The sequence below is a fragment of the Mytilus edulis genome, chromosome 14 (assembly GCF_963676685.1).
Source record: "Mytilus edulis chromosome 14, xbMytEdul2.2, whole genome shotgun sequence".
Taxonomy (NCBI): domain Eukaryota; kingdom Metazoa; phylum Mollusca; class Bivalvia; order Mytilida; family Mytilidae; genus Mytilus; species Mytilus edulis.
This window is the reverse complement of record NC_092357.1, coordinates 18,683,200-18,703,119: the sequence shown is the minus strand read 5'-3', so window position 1 is coordinate 18,703,119 and position 19,920 is coordinate 18,683,200. Positions and strand designations below refer to the sequence as shown.

The 19,920-nt window shown below is 30.6% G+C and overlaps 1 protein-coding gene across 6 annotated transcripts in view; it reads right to left on the bottom strand.

Moving 5' to 3' along the window:
• LOC139503116 (prolyl endopeptidase FAP-like) overlaps nucleotides 1–19,920 on the bottom strand; it is a 123,551-nt gene that overhangs the window by 70,802 nt on the left and 32,829 nt on the right. The window contains exon 1 of one of the 6 annotated variants that reach the window (XM_071292827.1): nucleotides 12,854–13,032. The exons of the other annotated variants lie outside the window; for them this stretch is intronic. Within the exon in view, the coding sequence (XP_071148928.1) occupies nucleotides 12,854–12,955 (102 nt within the window). The 5' untranslated portion in view covers nucleotides 12,956–13,032. Of the gene's footprint in view, nucleotides 1–12,853; nucleotides 13,033–19,920 lie in introns of those variants that run through there. 6 annotated transcript variants of the gene reach the window in all.

Here is a 19,920-nt window from a genome sequence, read left to right as displayed (position 1 = left end):
CAATTATGTTTATCGCTTAATGTAATAAATAAAGCATCGCGTTCTTTTTTTTTCTTCTTATGTTGGTTCTGACCGAATTGTACTCAATTAAAGATTGTTTTAAAAAGTAAAGCTAACAATTATTTGCTATAAAAGAATCCCACATGATATAATTTGAACCAAATCAAACGAGAAAAGTAACGCATTGATATAGCAATTAACAGAATACAAATATGACGGACAGATTCAAACAGCAGTCACTGAATTACCTTACATTCTTAAATAAGCGATGGTGGAACAATGGAAGAACTTATTTGAAGACCAAATTATTTGTGACAAACACGTCGTATTTTCCCATTATTTAGTTTTGAACGACACCGTTTTTATCGATGCAGTTTGATAGTTAGACTGAAGCTAGCAGCATTAATAGAGTCTTCTGTTTAACATTCATCATTCTCGTTTTAACCACAATTGCACTTCCTAAATCATATAGTTTTTAATGTGAACGGTACCAGGAGAGAAATGATACGTTCAAATTATTATCTGAAACTTACTAATATAAACATAATGATCACGATTTCCTTTTGTAATATATCCATTGATTTAGATTCTAATCTGACGATGAATTGAGTGTCAAACCTTAGCTATGACAAAGATTTATTTCATGACTGGGCTATTTGTCATTTTTATCGACTTAAACGGCTTTTTGTTTATTTGAAGATGAGAATGGTATTAAAACAATAATTCCTTCATTGTATTATGTAGCTTTAGTATATGCTGTTATGCCATCACTTTTGCTATGCTCAATAGAAACCAAATACATTGTTTTTATTTAAGTCCAGTCAAGAACAGATTCTACACTTTGCCAAAGTTTACCATAGGAATTGACAAAAAGAAATTCAAATGTAAAACAATTTTTTTTCTCTGTTTGATTGCAAAGCCTGACATTTTCTATCTGAGTTAAAAGGTGAAACCTCCATAATGTTGCAACAACTATTGGGTTAAACTTATGAATGCCGACCGGATTAAACATAACAAAACACTCATTTTGAACAATTTCCTATGTCTTTCAATATGAAATCAAATGTTTATGAATAAGTGGCGATGTAGAATCTGTAATAACTCAGTTTCAAATAACTGTTCACAGGTGGACATCTCTTTATTTCGTGTTTTAATGCACTTTGTCTATTACAATTACCACCGTAATCCTACTAATTATTTTGTTCTATTATATACCATTTTGACTGTCATCAAATGGGAATTCTTAATCCTTATAATTATTTCATTCTATGTAATACCATTTTGATTTTCATCAAATGGGAATTATATTAACACTCACCGATGCAATAGAAATATAAAAAAAAGTATTGGGAAATACAATCTTATGGACGTTACGCACGGTATTGCGTCGCAAGACGTAACATGTATAATTGACAAATGTGACGCCATATACTAACTTTGACATTTTGTTATCAAGAGCAGAGAACCTACTCAATCGACTTTTATCAAATGAATACAATAAGCTGAAGAAATGTTTCAAAATTTATCATGTATAAGGCAATTAAGTAAGGATCGTTTTTATTTTCTGATCTGTAATGAGATGAAAACAAATGCAAATTTTTCCAATTTTATTTTGGATAGGATACATAGCAACCGTTAAAAAAAATCTTGCTCCCGGAGTGACACATGAAAATAAAAATATAGCTGAACATTTTTTTTGACAAATTGAACATAAACACTTCTGGTATTTATTTCAAAAAAATCGGTCATATAATAATTCAGCAATATTTCTTTTTATAAGGATTTTAGTTGAAATGGTTTTTTTTTTAGATTGAACTCACTTTTGTCCAATATTTGTATGTGTCTGTGCGAGTTTTCAGACTATTTTTCTATCTTTTTAGCACTGATGGTTTTATTTTACAAATACGTATTTATTTAATTCTTTAAAAATTATAAACTTTTGTCCATAAGAAATTATCCCTCGGCCCATCCCCCTCCCCCTTTCCCCTATGTCTGTAAAGGGTTTATTCCTTATGTTAGTGTGTTTTTCTAATCTGAGAGTTTTTTTGATTCAGCAGACCATTTTGGAATGAACATTTCCCGGCATCATTTTAACTGCCTAAACAGTTCGTAAATAGTGTGTATTTGTATAAAAGACGCCACTGTGCAGAAACGTCAAAATGACGCCCTTGGACATAATGGCTAGACATAGGGAATGCTTTCCCCCAAAAATTGTAAAGTCATCATGTTGTGAAAACACCCGACTCATTTAGCCATTTGTATGAACTTATAGTTTGTATCTTTTAAATATGTTAGTTTTGCATTACAAATGCACATTTAGTATTTATACAACATGTTTCGCCTAAGGAATGGACTAAAATTACGTTTGGACATAGTGGCTAGACATTCGATTTTTTAAATTCTGCTTCAAGAAATTTTTTTTTTTACATTTGAGACTTTGGAAATGTTTATCTTTTTCTGAACTTTCTATTGAGTATAGTTTTAATAGGATTTTATTACTTCATAGGGATAATAAAAAAAAACTGAAATGTTGATAAACTTTCCTCATAACACATTAAGACAGGTTCCTCTGCTGAATATTTCGTTGTAGGCTTGCTTCAAATTTCAGCCAATACCAAAAAACGGGTATGATGTTATAATATAAATCTAGTAGGAAGCTGATATACTAAATTTCGCAGACTTTATGTGCAAAATGACAACGGAACGTAGAAAAATGCATTTTATTTAATTTGAAATGTTACGCCGGACATACAATTTTTAACGTAAAAGTAAGATTTGTGTGTTCAATAAAATAAACGTATGGTGCAAAAATTTATAGAATGAACTTAAAATAAGAAAAACATGTCCGGGCCTTTCTGTAGATATATGGATGTTGGTGATTTTATTTTGTATAGGCAAATGGTTGCTGTTCTTAAATCATATAATAACGTAATTATAATCCGAACGCATTACTGTGCGTAACGTCATGATAAAATGCATTGTTCCATGTCTAGACACGCCTATACTACACACCTGTAAGTATCATTTCATTTTTATTTGATTTCCGGTAACCGAAAAAAAACCCACGTTTTTACTTTAAAGAGTTAATTGTTGGAGACATTAATCTTTTTATTACGATACTCATACTAAAACTCACAATTCAATCATAAAAAATATTTGATTTTGTGTTTCAAGTACTGAGTATTGAGTACAGTTGTATGACAGATAAGCTTGGTTTCAGACAGAAATGCTGGTAATAAACGAAAAAAATGATGTTTGAGATTGAACAAATGCAAATATTTGTGTAGAAATTATTTTTAGAATCTAACTATTCAATACGAAAAGTTAAAATTATTGTTGACTTCGTTTAACCTAAATATGATTGATTTTTTGTGGGACGAGTTTAGATCAACGATTTTTTTTTGTAGCTCATTTATTTTAACAATGTTGATATCTTTTTTGATAACGAAACACACTAACGGCATGTGTGACTCATCTTTAGCTAAAGGTCAAGCTAAGGTTATATGAATACGGGTTTGACTAAGGTTGAATCATTGACCTGCAAGCAAATAATGGATTGCAATGGTTCCGATCTTATTTCGACAAAATAGCATAATAATATTTCATTATTCCACTTTTATAAATGTTTGAAAAAAAAAAAATCGCATTTCAATTTTAAGTCTTTTAGTTCTGTAGCTCCAAATATTTCTTTATATTTATGCATTCTTGTCTTTCAAATTTTAAACTTTAAGCATTTTAGATGAAGGTTAATCCAAAATAGCGCTTCGAACGCACACAGATTGTTTTCATCAACGATTGTCTGATTTTGTTTTGATAAAGTAAGGCACTAGCACACTTTAATCATAATTGACACGCTTGCTTTATTGTGTGTCGCAGTCTAGACTAATTTACCCCTGCAGCAAAAAAAAAAACATTGCCTATATAATCTGATAACTGTCTGAGTGCTGATGCACCAAAATTAGTCGACACGTCGAGGAAATCCATTTTATTTACAGCTTCAGTATAGAAAATAAAAAGGTAAAGGGGAAACAATAGGATAATAATGTTAAAAGAGTCCAATATTATACTTGACTACGGAATGATATTTATATATATTTTTTTATTAGTCTTTTGTGGACAAGGCCTGAGTCTGGCATGCAAAATGTTAATACTGGTACATATGGTGACTTTGAAAAAATGTAAACTTACAAACAATGATCCACAATTCTTAGAAACAAATTCGTAAGAGTTCAATGTTGTTATGTGATACTGTTTTTAAAGATTATTAGTTTTTGCAAATCAAACTCAAACCACTTAATTCTGTAGAACTATAAACAAATGTCGTACAGGTGGGAGGTTTAGCTAGTTATACAACCAAGTTTAACCCACCATGTTCATAGGTTAATGCAAGTACCAAGTCTGGTATATTCAAGTCATTTATCACTCTTTCGGTTGTTGGTAACTTTTGATTTTGTAAGGTTTAGACTTATCCTTCTTGAATTCACTTTGTAGTTTGATATTTTTGATTATAACTTGTTGCGCTATTTTATAAAATAAATAACATTGAAAAAAATATTACCCATTGCTTTGTAAAATTTTACTATTCCTTTATGAGCAATCACATGTTGTATCATTAACTAAATATGACTGACCTAGTTTACATTAAAGTACTCTCAGAACGTCAATATCTCAATGCCTTTATTGTCGATATAATCGAATGTTATTAAACAAGTGAGAGACTTAGCCAGCTATAAAACAAAGTTGGATTTACAATTTTCTATCTAAGGAAATGCCTGTACTAAGTCAGGATTACATTTGTTTTCCATTCGTGTGATGGGTTTGACTATTTCAAAGGGATTTACCGTTTTGAGTTTTGTTGGAGTTCAGAATTTTGTCATTTAACTTTCTAATTTTTACATTATTATTTTTGTTTTCTTTAAACATTTTCGTGTTTCTGTTGTGTCTTGGTTGTTTGATCTATTTTCTTGTTAACTCCCTTATCAGTCAATCAATAAGACGGCATTATATATGGTGACCTCTGCTTAACTTATATTGAATGTATATTTGCAGTGAACATGTTTATTACATGGGAATGGTCTTCCAGATGATAATTGGTCATTTTATTATGAATCATGGACCAAATCAATGCAGTTAAATAGATAGTTAATCAACAATAGAATGATGATTGATAGAAACGCCATCTGCTTGTGTACTGAATATAGAAGTGCCTTATCAGAATCTTTCGTGGAAATAAAGAAATGAAGGAGGAGGAACCATCTAAATCAACACGAGTATGTCATACTGTATTCTGCTCTAAATGTAATTTGTGTTATAGGAATAAGATCACAGAAGTGGCCATACAAACTTTTATCTGGTCAGAGAACTGAACCCGTTATTTCATTTAACTCTGTATGGATGTGTCACCAAATAGAAAAAATTAAACAAGAGTACAGACAAAATGTTATAAAATAAAGAATAGAGCAAAATAGACCAACAATTAGGGGTCAAATTCAATGAATAGAGAATGAAATGTACAAAATACAGAGAGAAAGGTCTAAAAGTTAAAAGAATTCAGGAATTAAGATCCCACCCTCCGGATCCTTATATTTGTCAGACAAATTATTTTCTTAAGGCTCAGTACATTATTATGCACTTTCAATTTTAATTCTAATATTTCCTGACACTGACAACACGTGTGTTCGATATAAACCCTTTTCTAGAATTTAAAGTTTAGTCTTAAATTAACTTTTATTATAGTTTTGTTTCAAAGAAGACGTGACTAAATCAGATTAAAAGAATATTTTTTATAATTATCACTCTTTTGTGATATTTCGTTCAAGAACAGTGGGTTTTTACGACTGGTTTAATATTGTAACTTATTTTTATCCATTATTTTTAAAAAGCGCTGAACAAACAGGCAACTCAAGGTATGAAACGTGATTGAGATTTTTACAAAAAGTCATAAAAAAAAACATTGAAATTGTTTTCGTTTTGGGGAATACGGATACCATGCCGTGTAACATGGTACGCTAGTCTATTTTATATCTTTATCGCAAAGCACTCGTAATTTTAACACAGTAGGTTCCTTTTATGGGCTTTGTAAAAATGCCCTTTTGCATTCCCTTGTTACATATTTGTTTGTTTTTATGGTGATTACGATTATAACACAATGTTTTAACTGTATTACCCCTATTTTGACATATTTGCCCATTATGTATGTTTGTTTTGTTCACACATCGTTTCCAATATAATTGAATTGTATGCGACTGTCATACAAGTGAGAGGTTTAGCTAGCCATAAAACCAGGTTTATTCCACAATTTTCTACATGAGAAAATGCCTCTGCCAGTTCAGGAATATGACATTTGTTATCCATTCGTTTGATGTGTTTAAACTATTGATTTTGCCAATTTCGTTAATTTTCCTCAGAGGTTGCTTTTTGTGATTTTACTTTTTAAATAATTACTTTTATTTACTAATTGAAATTGAAGTGTACTAGATTTTCAATTACATGTATAATAAAAACGAAAAGTACAAAATTGCACGAATAAAGACCAAAAAACAATTTTCATCAGTTCCAACCACCAATTTTATAACAAACTGAAACATATGAAAGGGGATTACATGAATTAGATTTCACAACTGACAAATCTTTGATAGCAATCGTTCCGTTTTCTTCTCCAGATAATGTCTTCAATTTCTTATTTTTTTCTATGTTGGAATATAGGTCCGGAACTTTGTGATTTGTTTAACTTGTTTTTTTTTTGCAATTTGAGTTTATTCCTTAGAACTTGGTGGCTGTATCTATTCAAAAAGGTGTTGTGCTGTTTTGTATCAAATTCAACAACAACTCAAACAACCATAACATTTTGATTCAAACAAAATTGTACTTTCCCTCTGAAAAACGCAAGATATCCGGATGCATTAAATTATATGATTTTTTAAGGTCAAAAATATTAGATAAGATTATATTTTAGATTTTACGGATATTTGTAGATTTGTTTCATGTAATTTACTAAACAGACTGGTGTTGGAAACAAATACATGTTATAAATGTAAAATTTGCAATATTTTATAACGACTGTCTTTTAACATAAAGGTCGAAAACTATATAATATTTCAGATTTTACGGATATTTGTCGAATGTTTTCAAGTAATTGCCGATAAAAATCTGTGTTTGAAACAAATACATAGTAAAGTGGCTATACTTCTTTGGTTTTTATTGGTTTTTGATGATGCAAGATCATAAGAGAAAACCAATTCGATATTTAATATGACGTTTAATGTCATTGCTTAAAAGTGTCTCAATAAACCGTTTCCTTTTCCTACCCACTCAATTAAGAAAATACTTTAAAGTGAATGACTGAGACCCGGATGAAGACTGTCAAGTGACCATTATTTACAATAAATGGCGGGAACACTTCCTAATTCGTCCATGTTAATTTATGTTGAAAAAATGATAGTGTTCTTCGACAATTAGCCATATAATGTAATGTAAAAAAAGGAAATGAGTAAAAAGTGATAAAACTGAAAATGAAAATTGCTTACTCATAAGAAAAAAACGAAGCAGAAGTTTTCAATTCTAAATCTACAAATGTAGGTCTGGTCTACTTTCGATGAAGTTAACTTGCTTCTCTGCTTGAAATTTACATAACTTACTTGGTTAACAGTCAACAAGTCTGCTTCTATTAAACTTTTGTACGGGTAAGAACTACACCCATCTGTATTTAGTCCTGTTGTATTCCTTTCTAAACGGGTTTAATTTGTACAAACAAATAAAGATAACAAGAGTAACAACACGAATTGGTTTTAAATCGACCTATCTCATCATAAAGAAAAAACAGTACTTAAATTAACGAGATAAAAGAGTCAGAAGACACCAGATATAACCATTGCAAACAAAAAGAACAATGACAAAATGACAACAATAAAACAGTAACAAAAACACTTAACATACACTTAAAATATCTTCACAAGTAAACTACATGCAAAAATGGCAATTATAAAGGTATGCTGAAAAAAACAAGCTGACAAAGTTCGACTGCCGAATGGAAGAGAGGTGCATGTATTGACAAATTATCATGGACTTGTACTTGCTTTGTAGAAGAGGAGTCGGGCTTAGCTTTTATTTGTCGTAACTGTACCTGATAAAACAAATCAAGGTTTGCTACCTAGGAATGAACATGGCCTTTCAACTCAATTCATACATAACATGTAAAACTTTGAATAAAATGTACTATTAAATTTACAATCGAATTTTCAAATAAAAGTATTAAAACAGTTCTTTTCACGAATGCTAATTCCATTTAATGCATTTTTATTTGAACAATGAACCAGCGTCATAGCATACTAATTATTCTATTATTACAATGTATTATATATAATTCAATACATAAATAAATCATATTCGTTCATTTCATTATTATCTATGCATCTGCATTCATCAATAAAACACTAATCTCATTTGTAAACTGATTGTATGAGAGAGGAAACGACAATTTAATTTTAAACAAATGTCATACCAATGACTATCAAAATAGCATTACCATTTTTTTCTTCTGAAACTACCACTGGTTCAATCGATAATGATGGTAGACTAACAGTCCCCGAACGTGACCAATGCCAGTGACAAGATTTGAATGATACATTTTGTTTGTAATTTTCAGTGTAGCAAGTATGCATATGTAAAAGTTGTCTAAAGATAATTTTTTTTCGGATTATCTGTTCCCTTGGTCAATATATATATATATATAATTATGTGTTTAAGTTCATGGTTGTAAATTGGTATCATGATCCTTACTTTTATGAAAGAAATCTTTCAGAACTTTGATTAATTGGATTACATTTTTTAAATATCTGGACGTTTTGTTCGTACTTCAGGTTGGGATTACCAGATATAAATACTTTAACATTCATGAGGTCACCAGGGAGCCGTTAAAGTTTTTTTTCTCGAGTTTACAAGTAAGGGTTATAAGAAACTCGGCCATCTTCAACGGAAATTAATGTTCTAATATTGTAAAAGGAAAGTGATTTTTTTATTTTCATCTCTGTAGAAAGGCAACATGGATATAGTTCCAAATTAATCATCCATAATAACTGCAACGAAAGTGTTAAAAGACGTCATACAGGAAATTATTAAACACCTATTTGTTTTCGGTTGATTAATCGGAAGAATAAGAATATGACTACAAAGTCAGTTTTCATCTTTTTTAGATGTAGGCCATCACATCATAGCTTTTTGTGGCTTATTATTATCAAAATATTAGACCGACTGGGGTTTACAGATGATCAGAGCTTGTTTCTTGTAATCTTTTAGGAAAACACAAATGAAAGTAACAACAGAAACTGCAAAATATATTTACGCGTTTTAAACTTATTTTATCTCTTTTAACTAGTACAAGTGATTTTATTCTAGATTCAGATTGCATCTTTAAAAAATCATAATCAATCAACTTGTGTGTTTTAAGTGAAAATGTTATAGTTTAACATTGTTTTTTTTAATTTGCTTAGGGATGTACTATGAGGTAAGGTGAAAATTAATAAATCAAGAATTTAAAATTGATACTATAAGCTAGAAGAGATTTTTTTAAGGATAAAAATAAGCTAAATACATTGATAGGTCATGGAACTCCTTTTCGAGATATTTGAGATTTAAAATATGGCGGGAAAAGGCTGACTCTGATTTTTACCTTATATTTGCATTGGTATCATTTGGGTCCCAAAACAAAAGAAAGAAAATTAAGAAGAATCTTCTAAAATTTTGGTAAATGACCTATTTAGTCTTATATGGAAAAATAAATTGGTGTTATGGGGCAAAATATTTACCTTGTTTTGTATGGAAAAACACCAAGGAGTCCAAAAATTTGACACGAATTCCAAAACCTCAACTAAGTACAACCTTAAGGTATTATGTTGAGTTTGATTAAATCCTTTGGGAAAAAAAAATCTAAGATTATCATGGTATAAATTAACTCTGATTTAGGTATGAAAAAATATTTTTTGTACAGAATAAAAATTCAGTTTAATTAAACTTATCTAAAAGGAAGCACCATCTATATACCTTCATAAGACACTTAAACTGAATTGAGGACATTATTACTAGGACATATCCAAAGTCCTATTTTAAATTTTGCTTTCTTAAATAGGTAGGTATATATCAGGTGGAGTATTAATAGTTGTAGTGTGAGCAAATCGTAATCGGCAAGGAGCCGGTCGAAGTAAAATAAATGTGTGCTTGTTTTAGTAGTTGATATGGCATTGTTTTTGGTTGTATAAACCTGTACTAAGTCAGGAACATGACAGTTGTTATCCATTCCTTTGTTGTGTTTGAGCTTTAGATTTCGCCATTTGATTAGGGATTTTCCGTTTTAAACTCGGAGTTCAGTATTTTGGTGTTTATACTTTTTGCTCTCGCTGATTATTTATTGCGATATTAATTTATAAATAAAATAGCATAACTGGTCGCTTGCAAAAAAAACCATTTGGGAAATGTAAAAACCAAGGTCAACAATTGTTTTCCTCGAATCAAATTTTTGAATATTTAACAATATGAGAACTTTTCTGAACTAACGAGCAGTTTTTATGTGTTATTTAATTGATTTCACCCCTAATATTTTAATCTGGATTGTACATATGAAAAAAGTATGATGAAAATAGACTGAAATACTAGTATAAAATTGAGAATGGAAATGGGGAATGTGTCAAAGAGACAACAACCCGACCAAATAAAAAACAACAGCAGAGGGTCACCAACAGGTCTTCAATGTAGCGAGAAATTCCCGCACCCAGAGGCGTCCTTCAGCTGGCCCCTAAACAAATATATACTAGTCCAGTATATATATATCTATTCATCAAAGATTGATTTTTTTTAGAGTGTCGTCGACTCTGTTTGAAGTACAAAAAAACTCGCTAAAACAGACTAGTTTGGTGGCATCAGTATAAGCAACTTCTGAAATTCAAGATCATGGCTTTTAAAAATCATATATACACAAACGCTTGAAAATGTATTGCAACTAAAAGAGTTTCTTATATAAGAGTTCATAAGGGCTTATTTTGTTGTGTTTAGGAAACAGTAACACACAGAACAAAACATGCAAGCAAATACTTTTTCTGTGTGACTTTTGTTTTACGCGAGGGCTTTGTTCTCGAAATATTTCCCGTATTTTCCCGTTTGTCAAACATTCCAGAATTATGTTACATTCAACATGAGGTTTCGTTAGATTGAAAAATTGCAATTACACTTGATGAGGCGCTAATTAGACCCCAAATAGTAATATATCATTATCATCTTTGCAATTGGAATCCATTGTAATGACTCGGTAATAAACTAACTGATAACAACGAGTCAATTGACGATTATAGTTATGAACAGATATTCCCTTGAAAATTTGTCAACATTCATTATTGAATCCTTTTGTCAGTACATAACATATGGGGTGAGACTAAAGCAATGCAATATGAAATATTCAAATAATTGATGTGGTTCTTGCATCTCTCTTTGTGCTGTCTTGTGCATTTTGTTTTTGTTTTGTTATAACTTTGTAAGCATAAAACATAAAGTTCTGCCTACACTACAGTATAAAAGAACCCCATTTATGTTCATGAATAGAAAATGTCTGAGATAAGTGGCAATGTGTCAAAAAGTAAAATCACAAAATAACTGAACTCCGAGGAAATTCCAAAAAGGAAAGTCCCAAGTCAAATGGAAAATCAAAAGGTCGTACACATCAAAGATAAAGGATAACAACTGCAGTACTCCTGACTTGGTACAATGTAGAAAATGGAGGAATTAACCCGGTTTTTGAAGTCACCTTAACCTCTCTCTTGTATGACAGTTGCAAAAAATTCCATTATATTGACATCGATGCGTTTGATTAATGTATCAACTTCAGGAGGTACACCTAGGTTAAGGGAAATAACTCTTAAAATCATCAGTACGTTTGTGTCAACCATTTTCAAAAATATATTCTAAGCTTCTAGGTTACATAGATTATTTTAAATCTGTTCCTGGTAAATGCTTAAAATACATTGATGAACTTGACTTTTACAAACGCTTAACTGATTTAAAGAGTTTTCTCCCTGAACCAAGGTATACCCCCTTAAACTTCTACATATTTAGGGTACGTTGTTATTTAAGAAGAAATAATGACCAAAATCTCATAAGAATCTGAGGTGATCTTTTGTGCTGTGGAAAGGTCAACGGTTCCTGCCTCAATCGTGACTCCCGTTGTATTGATGCAACGGGTGATAAAGCGTTAATGAGTTACAATACACAATATCTCTTAAAATAACATGTAGGTCCAGATGGACACATTGTATTTTTGAGTAAAAAAGAAACATCAGAACTAAAGAAAGAAGACACATGTTTAACTGCAATGTGTTTATTATTTTTATAAACAAAGTACTTTACTTTCAGGTAAAAGTATTAAATGAGAGAGAACTTAATAAAAATATCATTTTTCAAATACAATGAAATATTGATTATTTAGTCGCTTCATTTGCTTTTACGAATAAAACCACATCAAAGAGATGTCTGAAAGCCGGTCTCAATCATATTTTGTTTATAATTCTGCGCAGATGGTGGGTAAAATTGTAGATGGCTAAGTTGATTGAATTTGTGGACAGTACACCAGAATTAATGATTCAACGTCATGTCATTAAAAGTTAAGCATTTAATAAATGTATATGGAACAATGAAAATTCAAATGAATCATTAATGAAAATGTTTAATTAAAATTCCTAATATTTAGAAATCGAACCAACAAGTCTGTCGATTCAAATTGAAAATGAAAAACGACTCGAAGTCATTCAGAAATTCATTTTTATATTACTTTGTACCGGTTTTGGTATAAAATCAATATATGAAATTGACTTACCTCAAATTGAAGGAAATTATCTGGTTCACTGCCCAAGTTTTTGTGCCTTATTTTTATTGGTTTAGCGGTTCGTCTGGCATATTCCCTCACACTATCATTCATAGTGACAACGTTGTTATCTTATCATTGTGTTACTTTAATATTTATTAATCCATTACCAAGCATTGTGCTTTTTAAAATCATCAAATAAGTGAGGTTAATTAGATTAATTCAATAGCGATTACATGCCACAGAGCGCAGCACACAGAACATTTAGTTTATTCTCCATTCAATAGCAGTACTATTGTGTTTAGTTCCAATCTGTCTAAGGAAGCAGTTATGCAATATCCATGATCATTATTATTCCTTATTAAATTTCAATTATTTAATACTTTTCGACTGGTTAAAAGAAAAAAAACATCTTATTCGTACGTTGTTAATCCAAATTTGAATTTCATATTTGAATCGTCACACAAATTCTTTTCTTGACCCAAACAGAATAAAGAATCTTTTAAAAATCGTCACGTTACATTTTCTTGTCAACACAGAATCCATTTCTTGACACTTCTAATTATAAGAAGTCATATCCATTCGGTCGTAATGAAACAACAGGTGAATTAGAAAAACCTCTCATCATGATTGGCAGACGACACATCGCTCGCGCGTCGACGAACAAGCAGCAAGCGACTGTTTCCAAGTAAACGGGAATATCCGAGTGTTAAAACAGCAATTGTCTCGTGCTTATCACATTGTACGGAAATTAATATCCTGACAAATGACTTTGTTAGCTTTATCAAGGATTTATTTACAGGTAAAACTAATCAACTATAGAATCAAAACTGTCAATGAGTAAACACCCTTTTAGCCATTTTTTTCTCAAACTGAGGAGACGACAATATCTTCTATAGAAATAATTTAAACTTAACAATCCGATTACTAATTAGAGTCAACGATTTTCAATAAATAAGTAAATATATTTGTGTCATCAACAACTGTCAGACTTACAACCAGTTAGTGAAGTATTATAAAAACTAGCAATTCCTTTCTGATAAATGTTGACATTGGAAATGCAGTGTTTTGTTCCAGATATTTGATAAAATACTCACTAGTAATTCGTCTGAGGTATCCCATAGGGCTTATATATAATGATGAGTTCTATTCCAACGGTTGCAATTTAATTTCTAAACTGTTGACAATGATTTGATATATTTGTCACAAACAGAATTCTCACATTTGAGTTTAATTTGCAGGTCTAAGCAAACAATCTACATAGACTAATTGTCATAAGGATTCAATTTCTCTTATTTCACGAAGGCTCTCAATCTATCTGATACAACTGCAAATTACTCACAATTGATAACGATCTTGATACTGAACAATGTGCCTTAATATTGTCCACAGAAGCCGGACGACATTTATTTGGATTAATTCAAAAGGAACAGTGATCGAACATAAAAGGAGTTAATAGTTATCAAAGGTAAAAGGATTTTAATTAAAAACGCCAGACGCGCGTTTCGTCTACATAAGACTCATCAGTGACGCTTATATCAAAATATTTATAAAGCCAAACTACTATAAAGTTGGAAGAGCATTGAGGATCCAAAATTTCAAAAAGTTGTGCCAAATACGGCTAAGGTAATTTATGCTTGGGATAAAAAAAAAATCCTTAGTTTTTCGAAAAGTTCTAAGTTTTGTAAACATGAAATTTATAAACAACTACCACATTATTAATATTTATGTCAACACCGAAGTGTTGACTACTGGGCTGGTGATACCTAACTTTTATTTTGAGTTTTCTAGAATTAATGTACTAGAACCATGGTTTGAAATCGACTTATCGAATTAAAAAAACCCATGATATTTATTGTCTGCCTTTTCGAGAAACAAAGAAAGGTACACAGAAAACAAAGAAATATCTTTAGTCGTAGAAAACCAGAGAATATCATGGCCCAAAAACAGTAAAATCACAAAAATACTGAACTCCAATGAAAAATTCAAAACGAGAAGTCCCTAATCAAATGGCAAATTCGAATGATAAAACACATCAAACGAATGAACAACAACTGTCATATTCCTGACTTGGTACAGGCAGGCATTTCAAAATGTAGAACATTATTTTTTGTTTAGACATAAAACAAACAGGAAATAAAAGCTGAACAACAAAAAGGTCCGTATGACATAACATCAAAAACTAAAAACAGGAATGATCTGAAGTGTCCCAGAGAGGTAACTACTCCCTTCGTCATTTGTGCCATGTAGGTACACTTAGAATAAAAGAGCTGAAACAAGGTGTCTATCTGCACTTGTTTCGGTGTCAAACGCCAATAGTTTTAAGTAAAGGTTCTCTACCTTTTTGTATCCCTGACTGGTACTAGCTAACAAAAAAAAATTTCTTAAGTAAACCAAGTTGGTTTTCTTTGAATTTCTTCGATAAAAATCTAATCGGATTAAAACAATGAGCACGTGTTGACATGTCGTTGACAAAGATCTGATAACAACACTAATCTAATTTTAATTGAATCAAGCGAAAATATATTTACGTTTAGCCGATGGATAGACTGTAGAAAATAAAAAAATAAATACAAACGAATAATATTCTATAGATAATCCAGTTGAGCGAAACAATCTCGCAATTAACCGTGGGACAATCCTAGTTACCAATAGAATAAAGAATAAAACGTTTAAAGTTAACGTACTCTCTTATTTACCTAGGACGTCCCTTGATAATATCTTGGTTTAATTTAACAGGAAATGGTGATAATAGTTGGGACAGTTATAATACAATTTTCACGCTTTTCTAAATATATTTCCGGTCGAGAAAAAAATCGGTCGTGTCACTGAATAACATTTTTCTAAGACGTTAGCTACAGACAGACAAAGAATAAAACAATTTATACCAATTTAGAAACAACTTCAATCATAAATGCCTTTCTGAATATGAAATTACAAATCGTATTTTAATTAATGGATTTGTATTCATCCTCAGAACAAATTATTGATTTTGTTTTACAGCTAATTGAAATCCCTTAAAACACAATGGAGAATATCGGGTAATTTTCTTTAAACACGAAACACTTTTGTTTCACAGGGAACTTGCCGCCTATGAAGGCTTTTATTATCAATATAATCGAGATCATTTGTATCACTTTAATTATAGGCCAAAAATGGAAGGGTCAATTGAGCAACAATTTTATCAGATTTTATTAACTTATGATTAAAGGTTCGTCTGAGATATGGATTTTCCACCATATGTCTTCAGCCAAGATTTCCAAGAAACATAATTGCTGATTTCGAGATGTAAAGTTTATCTTCAGCATTTAAGCATTGTGTTTCAGTATTAAGAAATCGGGCTAAGGTTAAACAATGTCAAGATGAGTCAATGATAAATGTAGAAATGACATCGAAGGTAATTAATACCTCATATGACAATGTTAAAAATCCTGTTCATGTCATATGCACTAGATATAGGAAATTTGATACTATTTAGGTCTTTGAGACAAAAAAAAACCAACTATCCAAAGGTCAATTTAACAACAATTCTGTCGGATTTTATTAACTTATGATTAAAGGTTTGTCTGTAATATAGATTTACCACCATATGTCTTCAGAAAAGATTTCTAAGATGACACGATGATAAATGACATCAAAGGTAATTTATGCCTAATATGACAATGTTAAAATATTGTTCAGGACATTTGCACTATAATCTAGATATTGGAAATTAGATACTATTTTAAAATCTATTCGAGAAATAAAAGACCCAATGTAATAGATAATTGAACACAACCGTAAGGGATAAAGGACTCGTGCATAATATTTTGTTTTTTGCTTCAAGGATGTTCGCTGCTCTTTATCAAACTAACAACTTCAGAAAAACATGAGTGGTCAGTGTATATGCTTTCGTGGTATAAGCAATGTAAATTTAGCGGGCAGATATTCTCTCTATATTTATCATATTCTTATTTGATTTTGACACCTTTGAAATCGCTATGAAAAAAATACCAAAAATTTTAGAAGATTTTTTAAAATGACTATATGAGCAAAATATGTAATTAAGGAATTATACACGATATCTGACAAAAAGTATAAAAAAAAAAGTAGCGAACATCCTAAAGTATAATTTAACAGATACACATTGTGTTATTTGATTCGTTAGTGTCACTTTTATTAAATTAAAACAAGATTTGACTAATCCCAAGGGACTCCGAAAAAATATTTAGACATAAATCTTGCCATGTTTGTGTTATAGTATCCTTAAACCAATTATACAAATTAGATTAAAACTTCTATTTTAACGAATAACTTCTCTTAGAGTTACATTAATTACATTTTGGAGTTATAAATGTCAATGAACGTAGAAAATGTCCCAAGTTCCTGCATTGTTGATGAAAATGACTTTATTCTTGTTGGACAAATAAAAGGCTGTTTTGTTATAAAGGACGTAAATCAGTGTATGTCATAATAGTGACAGATATAGCTAGTTATAAAACCAGGTTAAATCCACAATTTATTCAAAAGAAAATATCCATACCAAGTCAGGAATATGACAATTGTTATTCATTCTTTTGGTATATTGGAGCTTTGGATTATTCCATCTTACTTTTGTTTTTTAAAATAAAAAATTTCGATTGTTGAACGATGGACAAATCTGCTACATTTATTATTGTTATTTTAAAAAATATTTTCTTTTGCATGCAAATCATGCTGTCAAACTTCAAAATGCGAGTTTTTATTTCTTGTACGTCATATCCGGTCTCAGTTTTGAAAATAGTAAAAACATGGCAAATATTTGGTGAATTCACTGTAACTGCACCACTTTCTGAACATGTGGCATTAAAAGAAAAAAACCTAACAGAGACATCACTCCCTTTTTGGTGGACCAGTAATATCAACAGGTGTATGCCGCTTTTCAAAAGCCATAAGTCGATTAAACGAAAATAAATACAGGTCGCAAAACCGACCTATCATCATAACCGTTTAGAACTATCCAATTATAAAACCATGGAAGTATCACTCATTATAAAATTATTCCTTTTAACTGTACCGTTATGTTTTCTATTTTAGTGATTTTCTACTTTTAATTTACGGAACTAATTTTGAATTTATTTATTTGTGTTATTTAGTTCTTATAAATGGTTTGTTGGCTTATTTTCTGCGTAATGTTTTTTCTGATGTGATCTTAATGGATGATATAGTAAAGATAAGTGTAAAGAACTCTTTTTTAGCGTGATAGATTATAAAAAGATACCTGAATGCGTCCAAATTCTTTTTACAATGTATTATTTATAATTTGATGATGGTATTTATTGGTGTGTTAACTCGGCCGACTCACTTACAAACCACATTAAAAATCTCATGCACCCAAATCGATTTTCTGGAATAACTTTTATTTTGAAGACTTAGGTAGAATAATAGAAAGCCATTGATGCATAAGAACCGAACCACTTGATAAGCTATATGACAACAAATTACTTAAAAATAGCTAACTCAGTCTAAAGTCAACTTAATATAAGGGGATTGAAACCAGAGAAATCAAAGGAAAATTCAAATGGAAGGTCCCTTATCAAAATTCAAAATTTAAAAAGCTCAAACACTCAAACGAATAGAAGATATCCGTCATATTCTTGACAATAAAAGGGTATTTCAGACAATTTTTGGTTCCCAATGATCTTCAACTTGATACTTTTTATTTCGCCTATATAGGAATTACATATATGTGATCTTGAAGAAGGTTTTACTGGTAACCGAATGAAATAAGAGTATGCAATATTACTGCTTATATGACAACCGCATTCTTATTGCAAAATAGATTCCGTAATCCTCATTACAGATTGTCAAATTTTCGATTATAACCTATTAACTCATCATAAAAAACAGGATTGAAATCCTGTATTTGAGCCAAAAACTCATCAGTGACGCTCGATTCATCAGTGACGCTCGACCTTTACCAAGTTAAAAAGGGCAAATACAATTACAAAGCTTAGCATTGAGGACAACAATTCCTCAAAGTTTTGCCAAATACAGCTAAGGTAATCTATTCGGATAGCGGAATTGAATTTGCATTTGCGCCAGACGTGACAACTATCCACAAGACTTTTAAAAAACATGGTTGAAGTAAATTTATATACCAACTATCAGATTAAGTAATTTTTTTTACCAAACATTACAACATTTTTTTTGGACTAAATTGCATTTCCTAAGTTTGATATACTTAGTGAATAGGTATACACCAATAGTTTTTTAAAAAGTGAATATTGATTTATCGATCATTTCTAATATAGAAAACATCGAAGTTAAATTCATTACAGCATAATTAATACTATGAACCATGTTATAATGCTATTCCATCAGGTAAAGCTTCCACTGATATCAGTGAATGACTGAAGACATTTGTAAGACATTTATCTCATATTCCCAGATGTGCTTATTATTCTACAATAGTAATAAACAATCATACATTTTAGTGTTTTGTTCAGTTATCACAATATCAAATAGAGTTATCCTTCATTATACAGTCGCATTCTTATATTATATCTGTTTTATAACGCTATATTTGTTATATATAATGGACACAACATAAAATATTATATGCTATAAATATGTTATTGTACTTGCAGTTTTAATCATATCCTCAAATGTTTACTGAGATGACTTTAAGGACTTTGTGCGCACATTTGTGAAAGACTTATAATAGGATAATTATACGCTTTCAAGAGTAAAATCACAAAATTACTGTACCCCGAGCAAAATTCAAAACAGATTGTGCCTGACCAAATGCTAAAATCAAAAGCTCAATCATATCAAACTAATGGGTAACAACTGCCGTATTCTTTACTTGGTACAGGTATTTTCTTCAGTAGAAATTGGTGTTAAGACTTAAAGGATAATTATACGCTTTAAAGCAGAGCTTGTAGTAAACGTCGAATCTCTAATATTTCTAACTTACATTTATAGGTTGTTCAGATTACTATTGTCAAAAACAAACACCAACATTTGGTAAGGTATTCAATACATTAAGTGACAATGACAGTAGCATAAAAAAAACCTGTTAAAGTGCCACCATTCAATACAGCTAATTAGTTTTATTC